The 17883-nt window shown below is 44.3% G+C and overlaps 2 protein-coding genes across 2 annotated transcripts; one reads left to right on the top strand and one right to left on the bottom strand.

The window, feature by feature from the left end:
• The first annotated feature begins 555 nt into the window (after positions 1–555).
• Positions 556–1646, top strand: MONOS_3138 (uncharacterized protein). Its single transcript, XM_067873116.1, has one exon. The coding sequence runs from the start codon at positions 586–588 to the stop codon at positions 1507–1509; it is 924 nt and encodes a 307-aa protein (XP_067721869.1). The 5' UTR covers positions 556–585; the 3' UTR covers positions 1510–1646.
• Positions 1615–15932, bottom strand: MONOS_3137 (putative ubiquitin carboxyl-terminal hydrolase FAF-X; the record flags this gene model as incomplete). Its single annotated transcript, XM_067873115.1, has 2 exons — positions 1615–15776; positions 15921–15932. 2 exons carry the CDS (start codon positions 15930–15932, stop codon positions 1917–1919), a joined length of 13872 nt encoding a protein of 4623 aa, XP_067721868.1. The 3' UTR covers positions 1615–1916.
• Between the last annotated feature and the right edge of the window lie 1951 nt (positions 15933–17883).

The following is a 17883-nucleotide window of genomic DNA, read 5'->3' as shown; positions in this document are numbered from 1 at the left end:
AAAATACTTCTGGGCTTGTTTCAATTATTATTTCTTCGGAAGAATTTAAAATTTGGATTAGCATCAAGAAAAGATCCTCAAATTTTTCATGAACATTTCTTTCCAAAAATGATTCCTGTAAATCTAAAATAATAGGAAAAATTTTTTCACTAAATGAAAGATCAGGAAGTTTTTCTATTTGGACGAAATACAAAATCCATATAAAACGCATAGACAATAACAAGAAAAACCTCTTGTTTGCAACAAAACTTGAACGTATTGTTTGAATTTTTTCATTGCAAAAAAACTAAAATGCTAATTAAAACCCATAACTTTATTAACATCTTTTTATCTTCGAATAGTTTCTTTTAATTATTATTGGACCTCCTTTTTTCATTCATCTGTTGATAATTATTTTCGATTCAAACGTCATTCTTTTTTATTTTTGATCCATTAAATAACAAATTTACAAAAACGATTATTTAAAGTTTTTGATATGATTTTTGCAGTTGTAAATTTGACGAGGGTTATGCGTTTAAATATGTTTAATTGCTGATGGGCCTTCGTGTTTTGTTTGTCGTTGACATTTAAAAGCATTTACAAACAATGAAATTCTTTGTTGGACTTCTTTCACTTGCTGCATTGACTGCTCAATTCTGGGGCGGACTCGGTGGATTAGGAATGGGAGGAATGGGCTATGGCGGAATGGGCTACGGAGGAATGGGCTACGGTGGAATGGGATATGGCGGAATGGGTTATGGTGGAATGGGCTATGGAGGTATGGGCTACGGTGGAATGGGTTATGGCGGATTAGGATATGGCGGAATGGGATTCTTGTCTGGATCTGAATTGTCCGATGATGATATGGAGGAAATGTGCTGTGGATCAAGCTGCTACCCAGACGGATGCTGCTATGAATTGTGCGCCTGCGGATCTCCATGCGGAATGGGTGCCTGCGGTGGATTTGGTCCAATGTTCGGAGGATGCAACAACTGCGGATTCGGAGGATTCGGCGGACTCGGAAACTGCGGATTCAACGGAATGGGAGGTGGCTTTGGCAACTGTGGAAATGTGTGCCAAGCTCCACGCATGTATGGCCAAACATCATCTGTTCAAGGAGGACACGGAGCAGGATATGCCAACGGAAACAACGCTAACTGCTATGGTGCTGGAAACAACAACTGTGGATACAACCAGGGTGCAGTTTGTGGATCGGCAAACGGTGCTCGCATGAACGCTGATGCTTGCCGTGCCCATGGAGATCGCGCCTTTGCCCAGAAATGTGCTGATGAATTCATGGTCCGTCGCTGCAACGATGCCTGCGTTTCAGGAAACAACTGCTACGATGTTGGGCGCGCCAACATGTGCGCTGGGTCCAACCAGATCGCCGGAAACCGCGCATGCGGAAATGCCAACAACTGCTACAACAATGCTGCAGGCATCAACACCAACTCCCGCGGATGCTGCGGTGGAGCTGGAGGCTGCAGATCATCTAACCTTGGATGGGGCGGATGCGGTGGATGCTGCTAAGCTCAACTGTTTATTTTTTTTCCATTTATATGTATGAGCCATTTCAGAGTTCATTCAATTGTTTTTGGATAAATACATCCTTATTTTTACAAAATGCAAGAGACATATTCAAATAAATATTTGATTTTATCTGGGAATTAAATTATTAGTGTGAGAGACATTCAATTTTGCAAAACATTAAATGTGCTCAATTAAAACAGTAAAAAATTTTCGAAAAAATGCAGACAAAAAAATAATGCACTGCCAAACATTGAAAAGAAAACGCTTAAAATAAATTATTTTCTTCTAATTTTTTCTTTAAAAAAAAATTTCAACAAAAACCAAAAATTAACGATCATTCAGAATAAAATACAAAACAAAATAACGCTTAAAAAAAAATTAAATTATAATAACCACAATATTAAAAATTATTTCCTTGTAGGTGCAGAAAATTTTGAATAATTTGAACTTAAAGAAGTTGAGCCAGTGCTGTGTTTAGTTTGATATTTTGATTTAATTTCGTATGACGGAGGTCGCAGCTGCGTTGAAAGTCCACCTGCATTTCGAGTTCCATATGCTTCTGATGTTGTTGCCTTTGGCGTTTGACTAGAAATTCGGGGTGTGCCAGATAAAGACGTAGCTTTTTCGGGGCTTCTGGTTCCCACTTTCGACACAGCGGAAGGAAGAGTCGATGGATTGAGAGCTGGTTTGTGACTTGGTCGATCAGGTGCTGCTGATGGAGAAGGACGAGAAATTGAGGAAGATTGATAAGGATGAGAAATTGAGGAAGATGGAGAAGAAGACGATGGTGGACGTGATATATGGCGTGGTTGAGAAGAAGAAGAAGATGATGATGATGATGAATGAGAAGAAGAAGAAGAAGAAGAAGAAGAGGTTGAAGATGAATGAGAAGAAGAAGATGATGATGATGATGACAAAGAAGGATTTCTTGATAATTGAGTTGAATGCGCTTTTGCACTGCTTGAAGGCGAGCTCGCAAGTTGCCTTGATGTTTGATAATTGCTTAAAGTTATTGCACTTCCTGTGACAACACTCAAAATAACTTCCAAATTCGCTTTTTCCATCTGCAACAGCGGAACTTGCCTCAAAATCTCCGCAATCTTCAAAAATGCTTTCTTTTGTCCCAAAAGCATATCACAAAACGGTTGAATGTGGAACGGGAAAAGCCCCAGTGAAATAACAGCCAAAACGAGCTGGTTGTGCTGGGGCGTCCGATCGCCTGGCCGAACAAGCAGAGGATTGCCGGCACTTGTCTGGATGAGCTGGAGGGCTGACTGCATCACAACCACATCCTCTTCCCACAGGAATTGCGTAAAGCTTGTCTCTTTCGAATTCAACACCACATTTTCCCACTCCTTCTCAGCTGGAAGCGGCTGGCCAAACATCAAGAACAGCACCTCCGGACACTCACGAAGCGCATTCTGAGCAAAAGAGGTGAAAAACACACTGGCTGGCTTGTCGCCTTTCGACTTCGAATAAATTCTAAGTGCTTCGTTTCTGCAGATGCCGTTTAGAACAGAAAAGGATGTCAGCAGATTGCTCAAAGTCGGCCCAAGTTCATTTGAAGATCGCATTTCACTCGAAGACACAGCCCCTTCCATCCGCAAAAGAGCCGACGAGCAGCTAGAAAAGCAGAGCGCAGGAATCTGCTTTGTTGGACTGATAAGTTCTGTTTCAGACTTCTCACATCCTCCGCTCAAATGATGCAGCAGCGCAATCTCAGTCAGCGCCAGCACCCGCTTGCACATCACACACAGCTGAGAATGGCTCACAAACTCCCTTTCTGGTTGAATGAGAATTTGCTTGCAGGAAATATCAGGCAAAGTGCAGGCAAATGGCTTCGGATATTTCAATCTCTCCAGCGTGCCTGCTGAGGAAACGACGGAGAGGACAAGCAGAAGGCGAAGGCTGCGCGAAAACAAAGAGAAATCAGCCAAATTGCTCATCTCCTCTTTCGTGGCTGTGCAGGCAAAGGCTTCTCCATTGCTGAACAAAGCAGGCTTTGAAGATGCTGTTGTCTTAAATGATGATGTGCTTGATGATGATTTAGTGGCCTCTTTCTCCTCTTTGCCATCAGTCAAATAAGCCTTCTCGATTGCACACAGAAGAGCATTCACAAGCAGCGCATTGAGTGGAATCGAATCGTAAGTGTATTCTTCACACACTTCTGCTGTCACCATCAGAGCAGAAGAGACGAGGCGAAGGGCAGCTGAACGAAGGCGCAAGGGATAAGAGGAGGAAGTTAACATGCTGGCAGCAGAAATCAATGAGCGTATTTGGCTGATGGGGAGAAGCAGCAAATGATTCTGATCAAAGATGTAGTTGGTGCCTTCTGTTGAAAGATCCAACGGAGAAGGAGGAGAAGAAAGAGAAGAAGAAGTCAATGATGATGATGCATTTGACTTCGTTTGATCCAACTGGTTTTCTGGAAGAATTTGTTGTTGCATTTTTTGGAAAGTGAAAAATATTGACTGGTCTTCTCTTTTTTGCATTCCCATCCTCATTCTGCAGCACACCGCGTCAACAGCATCAAACAGAAGTTGTGTTAAAGCTGATAAATGAAAACTTCCTTTGGAATTTTCTGTCTCAAGTGAATGAGCAGAAGAGAAGGAAGAGGAGGAAGAGGAGGAAGAGGAAGAAGAAGAGGAAGAAGAAGAAGAAGAAGCTTGAGATGAACGCTGCAACTCTTTCATTATCTGTTGCTCTTGAATCTCCATCTTCTGTTTTTCCTTCGCATCACTCAAAACGCAGTCTACAAACAACTTCACTAAAAATGCCTGCATTTCGTGAATATCAGTTTCTCCTCGCCTTTTTGCATCGATTGTCTCAAAATTGCCATAGCTCTTCTGAGAAGTTGTGCGGAGCGAAAAGAAGTTGGCTGAAAAGAGGGCAGAATCAGCCAAAATCGGATTGCTATTCACGTCGCGTGGGAGAAGCCTGCGTGACTCTAAGTTGAATGGAGCGCTGAGCGAATACAAGAAGAAGTGTGACGATGCAAAGATAGAAACATAAGATGATGTTGAAGACAGAGAGGCTGAGAAGGATTTGGCTGTGCTTTCTGTTGGAGAAGAGGAAGAAGAGGAAGAGGAAGAAGAAGAAGAAGAAGAAGAAGAAAATGATGATGATGGTGATGATTGCTGAGCCAAATCAGACGGATGCTTCACAATTGGGAAGAATGAGTCAGCAATAATTCTCATTGCTACCATTTCGTTTGAGGCTTTCAACTTGCCATCGCTCCAAAATAGCGCATCAAGCACAGCAACAGCAGCCTGAGGAAAAGAAGACACGGTAATGCTGATGAAAGCGAGGACGAGTGACTGCGTTGGCACATTTGGCAGGTCGTTGAAGAAGAAGATGAGGTTGTGCAAAAGCGGGCAGAGAAGATTAGCTTCGTGTAATGCGCGAATGAAAAGTGGATAAGCTGAGCTGCATTCATAAAACAGAAGAAGCATCGAATCGATGTTGCATTTTTGCCTTGCAAAATACTCTTTTCTCTTTGGGAATTCTTCTGTATGTATATGTGTAGATTCCACACAATGCTTGAATGCGCTGAGAGGAACTGAATAAGAAGAAGAGGAAGAAGAAGAAGAAGTGGACGAAAGATCCGAATAAAGACTTCTTTTTTGCTTGGCAGATAAATAGACAGCTATTTTCTTAGCAAACACTGGAGAAGAGTGGGACAACACACTCAATCCATCCATCAGGCCTTCCACTGCATCCAAAGAAGAAGAAGAAGAAGAAGAAGAAGAAGAAGAAGAAAAAGAAGAAGAAAAAGAAAAAGAAAAAGAATTGTTAATTTCAAGCAGCCGAACAAGGCTTGTTGCCAATGCATTGCAGAAACTATCAGAAACAAGAGGATTTGTAGAAGAAGAAGAGGAAGAAGAGGAAGAAGAGGAAGAAGAAGCAGAAGCAGAAGAAGAAGTACAAGAAAGAGCCAAAGAAGTGTCTGGCAAATTAGTCTGGTTGATTGCAATGCAGTTGACAATCCAAACGAGCAAATGAGCCATTCCTTCAAAGATGACGCTGTTCGCATTCTGTTTTGCCAGAAACTTAACACTTTCATCCACAACACACCCAGTAAACACCTTCAAAAACGCTTCCGCATAAAACTCGTTCAGAATCACGTTCTGCAGATTGTCTGAGGCGAGCGAGGCAAACAAATCAGAAGTGGCAGAGTTGGCTGGCGGAGGAAGGACTGTTGCAAGAGATATGCACGGCACCAGGTCATGAGGGAACTGGAGAACAGACACGTGTTCTGAGTGGAATGTTGGATATGCAGCTGTTGATGATAATGATGAGGAGGTGGAAGAGGAAGAAGAGGGGAAGCCGTCGATGCTGAGAAGCTCACTCTGCCAGATGGGACTGGCTCCACAACACTGGGCAGACATATTGAATGAGAAGGATCTGATGTACTCGATCTCGATTGACTGCTGAGAGGAATGTGATTGTGCAGAAGAAGCAGAAGCAGATGATGATGATGATGAATCAGCTGTCACAGCTGAATTCGGTGTCGATAATGCAAAGTTCGTGAAAGTGATGAGCGGTTCACCCATCTCCAGCCCTTGGTCAGACGGATCACTCGACACAATCAGCAGAGGCGAGTGGGAAAACCGTGCATTGATCAACAAGACAGCCTCAGGAGATATTCGCGTGCCTGTGAACTCTGCAAACTTCGGATCCATCACCCGCTCCTCCCTCGTCTCCAGAAGAGCCAGCCGGAACACCCTCGCCACGGCATCGCGCACAAGAGCGTGTGGTGAGTGCATCAGCAGCTGCAGTAAAGGTTCAGTGATGTCTCTGTCGCAGCAGATGGCTTCGGCTAATTCGTCGCTTTTGCGCACGTGGTGCGACAGGGCAAAGAGGAAGGCGACACAAGAAGAATAAACATGTGATGATGATGATGAAGCAGATGAAGCAGATGAAGCAGATGAAGCAGATGAAGCAGATGAAGCAGATGAAGGAGTCTGAGATAAACTGCTTAAGAGATAACTCAGAAAATGAGCAAGTGATATCAGACAGCACGGCAGAAGTCTGCTTTTGACATTTTGTTCACGTGAAGAAGAAGAAGAAGATGATGATGAAGATGATGATGAAGAAGATGCTAATGTAACTGTGCATGTAACAACAGATAAATACACCTCCATCCACTTCTCATTCATCTCTCTGCTTTGTGTGCACAGCAACTCTTCTGGCTTGAGGAGCAGCCAGTTAATCCCAATCTGTGTCAAATACTTCTCCAAAAGCAAAAGATATGACTTATGCTCAGCAACATCGGGACGAATGGAATAAAAACAAGACAGAGCAAGAGAACAAAGGGAAGCAACGTGGCTGGGAGCTTTTGTCGAAGAAAGAAGAACATCGCAAAATGATTGCGAAATGATCGAATTAAATGCATCTTCTGGTAAAATTGGATTAGAAGGAAGCGAAATTGAGGAAAAGGATGAATCTGAAGCAAAAAGAGGGGTCGGCTTCGTTCCTTTCAAAATCATTAGAATAGAACGAGAAGCAGACGCAGACGGTGAAGGGGCATTATACAGACAAGAAATGAGAGAGATCAGCAACGCCATTGCTGCTTCACGTGGAGCAGGAGGCAGCTCATCCTGACAAGCACTGTTACCATCCAGAGGAGCAAGAGAATACAGCGACTTCACTGCAAATGTCCACTTTCCCGACTGCTTTGACAGAGAAGGAGAAAGAAAGTCTTGGCAGCGCTGAGGGTAATTGGCGAGGAGGAGCAGCCAAGAGCAAACAGGAGACAGAAAGCAAGCATCGCGCAGGAAGGCGAACAGAGGGACGAATTGGATGGCTTTCTTCTGCTTGGCAGGCAGAAGATCGAGCAGCGATGTGAAGAAGAAGAAGAGCTGCTGGAGTAGAATGGAGAGGTGCTGCTGTGACAGAGAGGCGTCTGCTTTGGACAAATACACTGAGACTGACTTCAGAACAGCAGAAAGGGCGCAGAGGAGCACGCGGAAGAAGCACAGGCGCAGCTGCGTGTCTTCGCAGCGGAAGAGAAAGGCCTTCGCAATCGACGGCGCACCTGCAATGTCTTCAGCACCCAGGTTGTTCAGCTCTGCAGCAGTCATCGCATACACTGCGGTGGATGCAGTTGAGCTCCTCTGGTTTTGCTTCCGGGCAAGGCAGGCGTCCCGTTCTTTTGCTTCTCCGCTGAGCAACTCAGTTGTGATGTGCTTGATCAGTTTGAACGACAAATCTGGCGAGCGGACAAGAATCTGCTCCAACTCCACACTCCACCGCACAAATAGTGCATGATGCACTGAATGGGAGAAGGTGTGAAGCAAAAAACGCACCCAGAAAAACATAAAGTCGCGAGAAAAGGTCGGATCTGCCTTTGGCACGTTCAGAACACGCATAGCCAGAGAAGCTGAGGCAGATGAGGATGAGGATGATGAGCTTTTGCCAGCAAGTTTCGTTTTAATCAAAGATGAGGCAGGTGTTGCAGATGAAGCAGCAGTTGACGATGATCTTGTGTTAGTGGCTGCTGTTGCTGCTTCCTCTTCTTCAGCGTATTGCTCGCATCCAAACTGCTCAAACAGCCTTCTCACAAACGCAAAGAATATGTTTGAGAAGATCTGCCTGTCTCTCACAATGCCCAGCTGCCTCACCAGCACGCTCTCATCCACGCTGCTCATCCCATATGAAGACGATTTCATTGGCGAATGCTCTGTCAAGGCAGAATCTGCGAACGCATCGTCATTTAAAGGAGAACGTATCTTCAGCGGAGACGGGTGGGGCGGTGGAGGATGCATTGCAAAAAGAGGAAAAGAGCCAATTGCTTGTGATACAGTTGGAGGCAGATGGATTCCTCTTGTCATTTCTTTCAGCTTTGTCTGTGGAATCTGGCTGAGCAGCTGGCGCTCGAGGCTCCAGTCGTCCACAGGCTGCTTCCTCTCGTAGATGAGGATGTATGCAGAGTACGGCTTAACTGTGTCTGCCTCGCTCAGCAGGCCCAGGCGCTTATACTTGAGGATCTCGGGATCAATCAGCGCTGTGTCGTCCAGGAAGCTCCCGCCAAAGGCCTCTGCTTTTAGTGTCTCGATGGCAGGAGAAGGGAGCAGCCTAACTCTGTCGTCGTTGAACTCGTACCACTGGTGCGGCGCATCTCTTTCCCGCACAAATGAGATGTAGTGTCCAGCATTGGCTGTCCCCGAGTGGTTGATGATGCCCTGCAGACGGTATTTGTAGTAGCTCTCCGGACGCAGCTTGTCTTTACTTTCGTTGTTATGCGGCACCTGCAGATTCTTCAGATTCTCTTTGCGTCCAAACTTTTCCAACATGATTGCTGTGTCAGCTTTGGAAAACCGCTTCATACTGCTCAGTTTTTCTTCCCTCACCTGCATCGCCTCCCACGTAAATGGCTCGAGATCCAAGTCCTCCTCAATGGGGAACTCAAACTTGTCGTTGATCTTCACTCTGTTCCCCGTTAGCGGCTGGTAGTCAAAGCGCCTGAGGAGAATAATGAGTGTGTTAGGCAGGTCTCTCAGAACTGTTCGGTTGATCACATCAACCGTGTGATACTTTCCACACTCTTCGCATTCGTAATTCCCAATCTTCGACCCAACCACCATCGACGTCAACGATTCCACCAGGCTCTTCTTCCCTTTCACTTCTACCTCAAGCGCATAGAAGCCATCCGAATGCCACCGCTCGTGCCCGAATCTGCAGACATGCAGGTTCATCGTGTAACCCTTCAGAAAGCGCCGGACAAAGTTTGGAGCTGCCACTGCATCCAAATGCATCTCCAGCTTGTCCACTAGACACATGAAGAACTCGTGGATGTCACAATGCACGCCATTCACAACTTGCTTCCTGTCCTGGTCGAGATATACCTCCAGAAACTGCTCTGCATCAATGAACTCCTTCCTGTTCGGGTTGTCCTGCAGCTCCCAGAAGAGATAGCGTACTGCTCTCCACACAGCGCTGTTCTGCGCTTTCTCCTCCTCTGTCACGCTGCGCAGCCGCATCTCTGCCATCTTCGCCTCCAGCTCGTCTGGTGGGCGTGTGCTTGTTTCTTTGCTCTTCTGCCACTCACTCAGCACATCTGCATGTGAAGGTCTTGCCAGCTTCTCCAGGGCGCTTCCTTGAAACTGCTCGCCTTCCCACAGAAGAAGCGTGGAGCGCAGCTGCGTGTGCATAAACAGCTGCACAAACAGAGAGTTCATGTAGCACAGTGTGCCTGGATTCACAATGCCTCTGTATTTAACCTCTTCACTTTTCTCAACATTCTTCTCCTTCTTGTGCGACTTTGCAATCTGCTCAGCGGGTGTGAAGTGGAAAGACGGGTATGTGTTCTTGTCGTTCATCGTCTGCGTCTCGTTCAAAAGATGCAGCAGACGCTCTGTGTTTGCCTCATTCCCGCTGCACAGCGCAGCAATCAGACTCAAAATGGCCTTTCTGCTCTCTTCGTCTGCCACAAAATGGCTCTGAATGAGTTCCACTTCTGAGTTGCTACGTGAATGCGACGAGGCCAGCTTCCTCTGCGAATCGCACCGTGCAATGTTTGAGGGCAAATATGAAGAAGAAGAAGAAGAAGAAGCAGAGGGACTGCGCAATATCTCTTTCCCAGCCATTCCTTGTGGTGAAGCACCGGTTGAAGCAGCAACAGCATCGAATCCAGCCACCAGCTTGTCCATCCACAGATAATCAATGAGCATCAGCCCAAAGGACTTCTCAGGCAGCTTCAATCCAACTTCTGTTTTGATCCATCTTTCCAGTTTTCTCAGGTTAATTTCTGTTGTCGGGTTGGATGCGCAATGAAGCTGAGAAAGCTCATTCAGAATGACTTTCAACGCCACTGAAACAGGCAGAAGAGACAGCTGGCACTTCTTTGTGAGAGTGTTCGGGGAAGACAATGAAGAGGAAGAGGAAGGGGTAGAGGAAGAAGAAGATGATGCCCCTGACAATTCATTGATGTACTTATCATCATCATCATCATCATCATCATCACCTCCCACCAACAAACATCTCGGAACATCCATAATCACATCTGCCTGGTATTTTATAACAGCGCCAAGAGACTTAGCCACCCTTGCTGGAATCATCCCTGGCCACTTCATGTTTATTTCGCTGTTGTTCAGCGCAGAATTCAGCAGCTCAAAGAGCGAAGAGAACAAGACAGCAACGTGGCGCTTCTGTATTCCCCGAGGCAAACAGGGCCTGCCGAGAACGATGGAGGCAGAGGAGATGTCCAGGAAGGAGGAGAGGAGAGAGACAAGAAGCGGTTCGTGCTGTGTGGAAGGAGGGCTGAAAGGTGAAAGAGCGTAAAGAGAATTGTAGAATGAAGAAGAAGAAGTCGGAGGAGAAGGAGAAGAAAGAGAAGAAACACAAGAAACAGGCAGTGTAACAATAGCATTTAGAAAAGATGAAGCAGAAAGCGGTTGAATGGCATCAGCCGCATCGGCAACAGCGCAGAAGAAGAGAAGGAGAAATGGCTCGAATGCACTTGAAAGCAGAAGAGGAAGGACAGAAGAAGAGAAAGAGCGGATCATCACGATGAGCAAAGCAAACAGTTGCTGAAGTGTTTCTTCGTCGCTTTCTGAGTAAGAAGGAAAAGTTTCAGTAGAAGCAGAGTTGGGCTGCTGAGAGGAATGGCCGAAGGAGGAAGACAAGGAAGAGGAGGAAGAAGATGATGATAATGAGAAGGAGGAGGAGGATGAGACAGAATGTGAAGATGAGCCATTTGAAGAGAAGCTGACAAGAACTCTTGCAGCATCCAGATAAGATTCAATGAGTGCTGTTGATGAAACATCTGTTCTCTTCACCAAAGAATAACCAGGAGCAGCTGCAGAAGAAGAAGAAGGAGGAGGAGAAGAGGCAAATGAAGGCGAAGACAACATTTGCCTGTTAGCCAAAGCTGCAGACGGTAAGGGATTAGCAAAGATTCCGTTGCACTGCTCTCTGACCCATCCTCTTAATGAAGTGTCTTCTTTGATTCTTCTATCTATTTCCTCTTCAGAATCAGCAGTGAGCAAGAGAAGCAGACGAGGCACACGCAGTTCGGGCGGAGGGACACACAGTTCAGCATTCAGAGAGAGGGAAGAGATGTTCAGTGGCTGGATGGCGCCAGGGCGTGGGTCGCTGAAAGCGAAAGAGGAAGAAGAGGAAGATGGTTTATTGTTGGATAATTTTGGAGTCTGGAGAGTGGAAGAGAATGTTGCAGGCGATGAGAGAAGAGGCGTTTCCACAAAGGCAGACTCAGCATAGCACACAAACAGCTGCATCAGCCTCAGAAATAAAAGAGAATCCATCTGAAAGAGAGAAGAAGAAAATGAAGAAGGAGATGTTGTTGGTGTTGTTGATGTTATTGTTGTTCCTTTGCTTTCGCTCTTTCTGTCAGCTGAAAAAGAAACAGACATTGGAACAAGGCTGAGCATCAAATGGAGCGTGGACTGAAACAATGACAGTTTTGAGATCAAGGCACTTGCAGAAGAGGAAGAAGAGGAAGAAGAAGATGATGAAGAAGCTGACTTCTCCTTCGTCTTTGTCTTCACTTCCGCCTTCTGTGTGTCTGCTGTAACCAGAAACGCAAACAGGATCTTCAGAATATGGCTGACAATTGTGCGAGAAAGCTGAGGTCTTTGCTGCTGTGAGCGATCAGCCAACGCTGTTGATACCTTTGAGACTTTTGATGCTGCAGATGAAGAGGTAGAAGAAGAAGAAGAAGAAAAATATTCTGTATCCACCAATCCCTGTAGCAGCAGCGCAGCCAATGCACTTAATCCTCCATTCGCCACAAACCTGTACCTCCACGTCTTGCTGTCTGTGATGTCTTTTGGTGTTCCTTTTGGAAACCCTTCCCTCTCAGCTGCCTTCAGCTCCTTCTCACACTCAGCATTGACCTGCTCAAAGCTCATTTCTTGCTCCGTCTCCTCAATCAGCGTCATCACATCTGACAGCACAGCCACAAGACTAGCACTGGCTTCGCTCACTGAATTCTTCTTCGAAGAAGAAGAAGAAGAAGACTTTGGGATAGGTGCCGGAAACAGCTCCTTCCAGTTTGTTTCGCAGTTTGCCTTGAGCAGCTCGCTGCGTTTTGTGGCCTGTGTTGGTATGCTCGCCTGGATCTCTTTTATCATCTTCAATTGCTTCGGGTGCTTGTCCCTCGCCACATTCAGCAGGTGCGACACAGGCTGGAACATGGAGGCAATAAAAGACTGGTAGCAATCGCTCAGCATCTCCAACTGCGTATCTGGTACCAGCATCGCCGAGTGTTCTTTGCTGGCCTTCGGGTTGAGCGGGTCCTTCGAGTCTGGCTTGTGCTTCCCGACGAACTCCTCCTCGTCCACACTCACACTCAGCTCATACAAATGCTCCAGCCCTCCAACCTCATCCAGCAAGGCACCTTTGCTGTTCGTGATGGCTTTTTTCCCCAACGACAGCACAATCGCCGTCGCGTGTTCGATTTTGTGGGTGTTGGCTATTCTCAGCCGGAATGTCTGCACATCATCGTCGCCAGAGAAGTCGATGTTGCTGCTGCCAAACGGGTCGACGCGGTTGTCGTATGTGTGGACACCCCCCGCAGCGTTCTCAGTGAGTGGGATTAGCACTTTCATTGGGGAAGAGACAAGAAATGGCCGCACCGATCGAAGCATGTTGGAGAGGAATGTGATGCTGTTGATGATGCGGCTGTCGGAGGACACGTACTCCTGCGGGGAGGAGAGGTCGGCGAGCAGGCGGAAGAGAGAAGCGTTGAGGGCGGAGCGGGACGAGCCGCGCACAAACGTCTTCAGCTCTGTCTGCACACGCTGCAGCGCATCTTCCAAGAAGGTGCAGTGTGCAGGGAAGATGCTGAACACATCGTCGGAGAGGGCAGACGAAGGCATGAAAGACGGGCGGCTCAGACACTCAATCAGCTTCATCGCTGTGTTGGGCTTAGAATCGAAGAAGGATGAGGAAGAAGAGGAAGATGACGATGATGATGAGTCAGCCAATGGCCAATTCATTCCCACATTCCACAGCGCATCCCATCCAATCACAATCTCTGATGTTCTGAGCACTTCGTTTTCTGCAAGAAACTGGTTGCTTCCTCTAAACGGAGCTGTTGCTGCTTCTTTTGTCAGTGCTGGCTGCACTTGCACCTCTTTACCCTTTCGCTTGACCTCCAAGCTTGCCTTGTCAAATGTACACAGATTGCCAAGCACCCTGTTCAGCTCGATGATGTATTCGAAGAAGCACTCCACTGCTTCGTAATTCTCTCTTGTCGCTGCCATTTCCCCTTCTCCTTTAATTCTCTTTAGCTCGCTGCTACCAGGCTGAGAAGCACCAGCCGTCGGTCGCATTGTCAAAGGAAACGAAAAGCAGATCTTGTTCAGCTGATCCAAAATTGGCGCATTTCGCAACAGCAAAATCTGCTCTGTCTTGTGCGCGTTGTCGCATAGACACCCACTTTCTCTTTGCTCTGCCTTGAAATAGCTCTCAATAGCACTGAATACATCGCTGCTGCTGCTTATGCTGCTGCTGCTGCTAATAGCATTATTATTACCACTGTTACTTCCGCTGCCTCCAGACGGCGCATTCTCATGTGCTGTTCTTCGCTTCATCGTGCCGTCCTTCTTCAGCTGGAGCGCAGATATGTCTGTGCCGATGGAAGAGAAAGGGATGAAGTGCCGGCGGATGGCTGAAGCAAAGCTGCGAATTGCAGCGCTTCTCTCTTGCAGCGTCAGGGCGCCTTTGACGAGGCAGTTGAAGGCGACAGATGCAGAATCCAAGTAAATCGCGCTGGGAACATCAGAAAAGGACGACGTGCCAAGAGAAGAAGGCGAAGAGTACGATGATGCACTTGAAATCAGGTTGTTGCTTCCCAGTGCATATTCGATCAGAACTTCGACAATCTGCAGAGTTGCCTCGGTGTGTATTTGCGTGTGCTCGATGAACGAATAATAGCCAATCGCTTCCATATTCAGATTTTCACTCATTGTCATCCACTCATTTGGCTGTAAATTCTGCTCCGATGAAGAAGTCGTGGCAGAGGCAGAGGCAGAAGCAGAAGCCGATGTATGAGTGCTTCCTCCCATCATCATCATTGCTGTATGCGTCTCTTTCACCTTCCGCCGGAATGCGCTGATGGCGTTGGTGACAACCGTCAGCATGTCCCACTTGCTGATCAGCTGCGCAGTGGCTGCTGTTGCCTCGCTTTTATCTTTGCCTTCTCCTTCGAGCGCTTTGCGATAGCAGACGAGAAGAGGCGCAAGGAAGAATAACGCCTGGGTCACCCCATCCCCAGGGAAGGAGACGCGTGGCTGAGAAGATAAGGAAGATGAAAAGGAAGAAGAAGAGGAAGAAGAGGAAGAGGAAGAGGAAGAAGACGAGTTGCGGGGTAAAGATGAAGGCTTCGAATTGCGACTGGAATTATGCAAAGTCGAAGAATGCGCAGTCGATGAAGAAGAACAGGATGCAGTGTGCTTCGGAGAATGAAATCTATAAAGCGATGACGCAAAGGGGAATAACTGGATATCGGACAAATAGGTTGACATCGAAGAACCAGAAGAAGCAGATGCAGAAGCAGAAGACGATGAGGAAGAAGAAGAAGAAGAAGAAGAAGAAGAAGAAGAAGATGTTTTGTAAGAGCGACACGACAGCAAAGCAGATTCAGCAGCTTCTTTTGTGGGCTGTGCTTGGAGGACAACTGTCGCAGAAATAATCTGATTGAGCGCAAGTCTGAGCATCTCTTTGACGATGTTGAAATCGGTGCATTCATTCAGTGCTTGGCATCCTTCGTTCAGAAGGGTGGTGAACAGCACCAATGGCACTAGATGCGCTGGCGGTGGTTGCGATGGGGTTTTTGTTGGTGCAGTTATTGATGGTGAAGATGACAACGATGATGAAAAAGGAAAATCAAATGTTTTTGTGAGCGTCAGCAACGCAGCGAAGCCTAAAATGGAAGATGAGCTGAGACTTTTTGACAGCGCAGCCTTAAACAAGCTCAGCAAATTCTCCACATCTTCTGGCTTCAGATCGTGTAACTTTTTTTGCTTCTTCAAATCGGCAGCTGTTTTGATGCCTTTGGACTGCAATCCGTTCGGGGGAGATGAGGTTGCTGGCAAGGACGCAAGCAAATTCTGGTCAAAGTTGCTCTGACAGCTCTGCACAATCTTAAGCAGTGATTGCATCTGATTCGTATCGTCCGAGTCTGCCGCGGGGAACGATAATCTCTCTTTCGCATTTCGAGAATCCATCTCTTTTTCTTTGTTTTGCAAATGTTGGCGTCCTTCTTCAGCTGTGTCATTCTTCATCGAATTTGAACTCTTTCCCTTGTTCATCCGAATAATTGCAGGCAATTCAGCATGAATCATCACCCAAATAATCATAAAAAAAATTGGAATTAAAATAAGCAGCATTGTTATTTGGATTAAAAAATAAATCACTTTTGCAAATCAAATTTAATCAAGTCAAACTTGATTTCGCATCTTGGCATAACAAATTAAAAATCTGGATAATGATCAAATTCACCATAAGTAATTAATGAATATGTCTTTTCGAATAATGAAATGAACTTTGCTATAACGCTGATATTATTGTTGTTATTGTTAGTAATATATTCCAATTTTTCTATTGATGCTGAAATAAATAATTATTTTTGTTTTTTTCAATAAGAAAACACAAAATTCAGTGGAATAATTTCAATTGCACCAAAAATTATCCAACATCGAAAAAGTTTTGCTCAAGATTGAAAAAGAAGTTCATTAATTCCAAATCTTGATTCTTGTGAATATGTGTGAAATTAATTTGATTTTAATGTTAATAATAATTAATGTTTTTTCATTTAAAATGGTTTTTTTTTTCCTTCAAACTGCAGTTTTTGATGATACTGAATGATATCCATCGATTCTTTTCTAATTTTCGAAAATTGAAAATGTTTCGTTTTGTCTGCTATGAATAATACAGATATCGCACAAAATACCGGACATCGCACAAAATACCGGACAAGATCGTTTTCTCAATAACCACTCAAATAAAAAATCTAATAATATTCCTCTAAATATATCTGAACAAAGCTAACACATTTAGCATGTCAGACTTTCATTTCCGTGCAAAATGAATATTTAAAAAATTATTTTTAAAATCTCGGAGAAATTCAAAATCTTAATTCTCCGAGATTTCAAAAATTAATTTTTACTGAGCACAAATAAAGCTGAAGTGAAGTCTTGTATTCCTCGTGAGTTTGCATTGATGAGATGTGTTTTGAGGAAAATTATCAGAATTATTCCTCTTGCAGTTATTGTGAAATCGATCTTGTCCGGTATTTTGTGCGATGTCCGGTATTTTGTGCGATATCTGTACTCACTTTGTTAAAAACATTTCGTTCTTAATAAATGAGATTGATTTCTGATTTTTGCGTGCTATACAAGATCATGAACTATCCTTTCACTTTTATTTTTTGCAAAATAATTCATTTTCTCCTGTCCACATGAAAAATATTATTTTTTTTTGAAACAATTACCAATTCATTAATAAACACACGATCAAATACCTAAAAGAAAAAAAATCAAAAAACTTTTTTTCAGTTTGAATTTGACAAATTTTACCAACAATTTGTGGAAAAAACGATATCTTGTGAAAAATTTGGAAGCCCATGCTATCTGAAAACCTATAAAAACGAAATGAAATTAATCAAATTCAAGTATAATGAGTTTAATAATTTTCAAAAGCTGACACCTGCAGAGCTTGAAATCAAGTTTATTCAATCAGCTTAAAAACAATGAAGTTCTCAGAAATAACAATAGAATTTTTCTGATATAATAAAAAGAAAGTGTTTTCAACTTTTGAATAAACTTATGTCAAAAAAAACTTGGACTTCACATTTATAAATTCTTGATTGGTGATTACTGACTTTCTTTCATTTTAATTTTTATTTTAATGATTTTTTCAATTTTTGATCAAATGAATAATTATTAAAATAACAAAAAAATAACATCCAATAAACTTTTCAAACTGATTGAGACAAAGGATCTCAGAAATTTTGTTTTTTCTTTTCAAAAAATGATTCGAAATCAATTAGAAATAAACAATAACATTGAAAACTTCATTAAGATCCAATTCAATTTCAAACGGAGCATCGGAAAGAGGAATGGCTGCTTTAAAGACAAAGTGCCAAATTGGTGAATCGTGTCGACCTTCGATCATATCGAGAAAACATCTCGAAACTTAGGTAAATAAAGCGATTGCTCTTCTTTCATAACAAAAAATGATCTCATTGAAGAATATTCAAGCAATGGTTTCGAAGATTTGAATATGTTGTTATTTCATTTTTGGATATAACAAACACAAGATATTTGAAAACAGGTTGAGAAAGTGAAGAAAAAAGAAATAAAGTCATTTGTAAATGTGTGTTTGATTTGATAAAATGAAGTTCAATTT

Source organism: Monocercomonoides exilis, assembly GCF_001643675.1.
Source record: "Monocercomonoides exilis strain PA203 chromosome Unknown scaffold44-821271, whole genome shotgun sequence".
NCBI lineage: Eukaryota > Preaxostyla > Oxymonadida > Polymastigidae > Monocercomonoides > Monocercomonoides exilis.
Note: the sequence above shows the minus strand (reverse complement) of the source record. Positions and strands in the feature narration are given on the sequence as shown.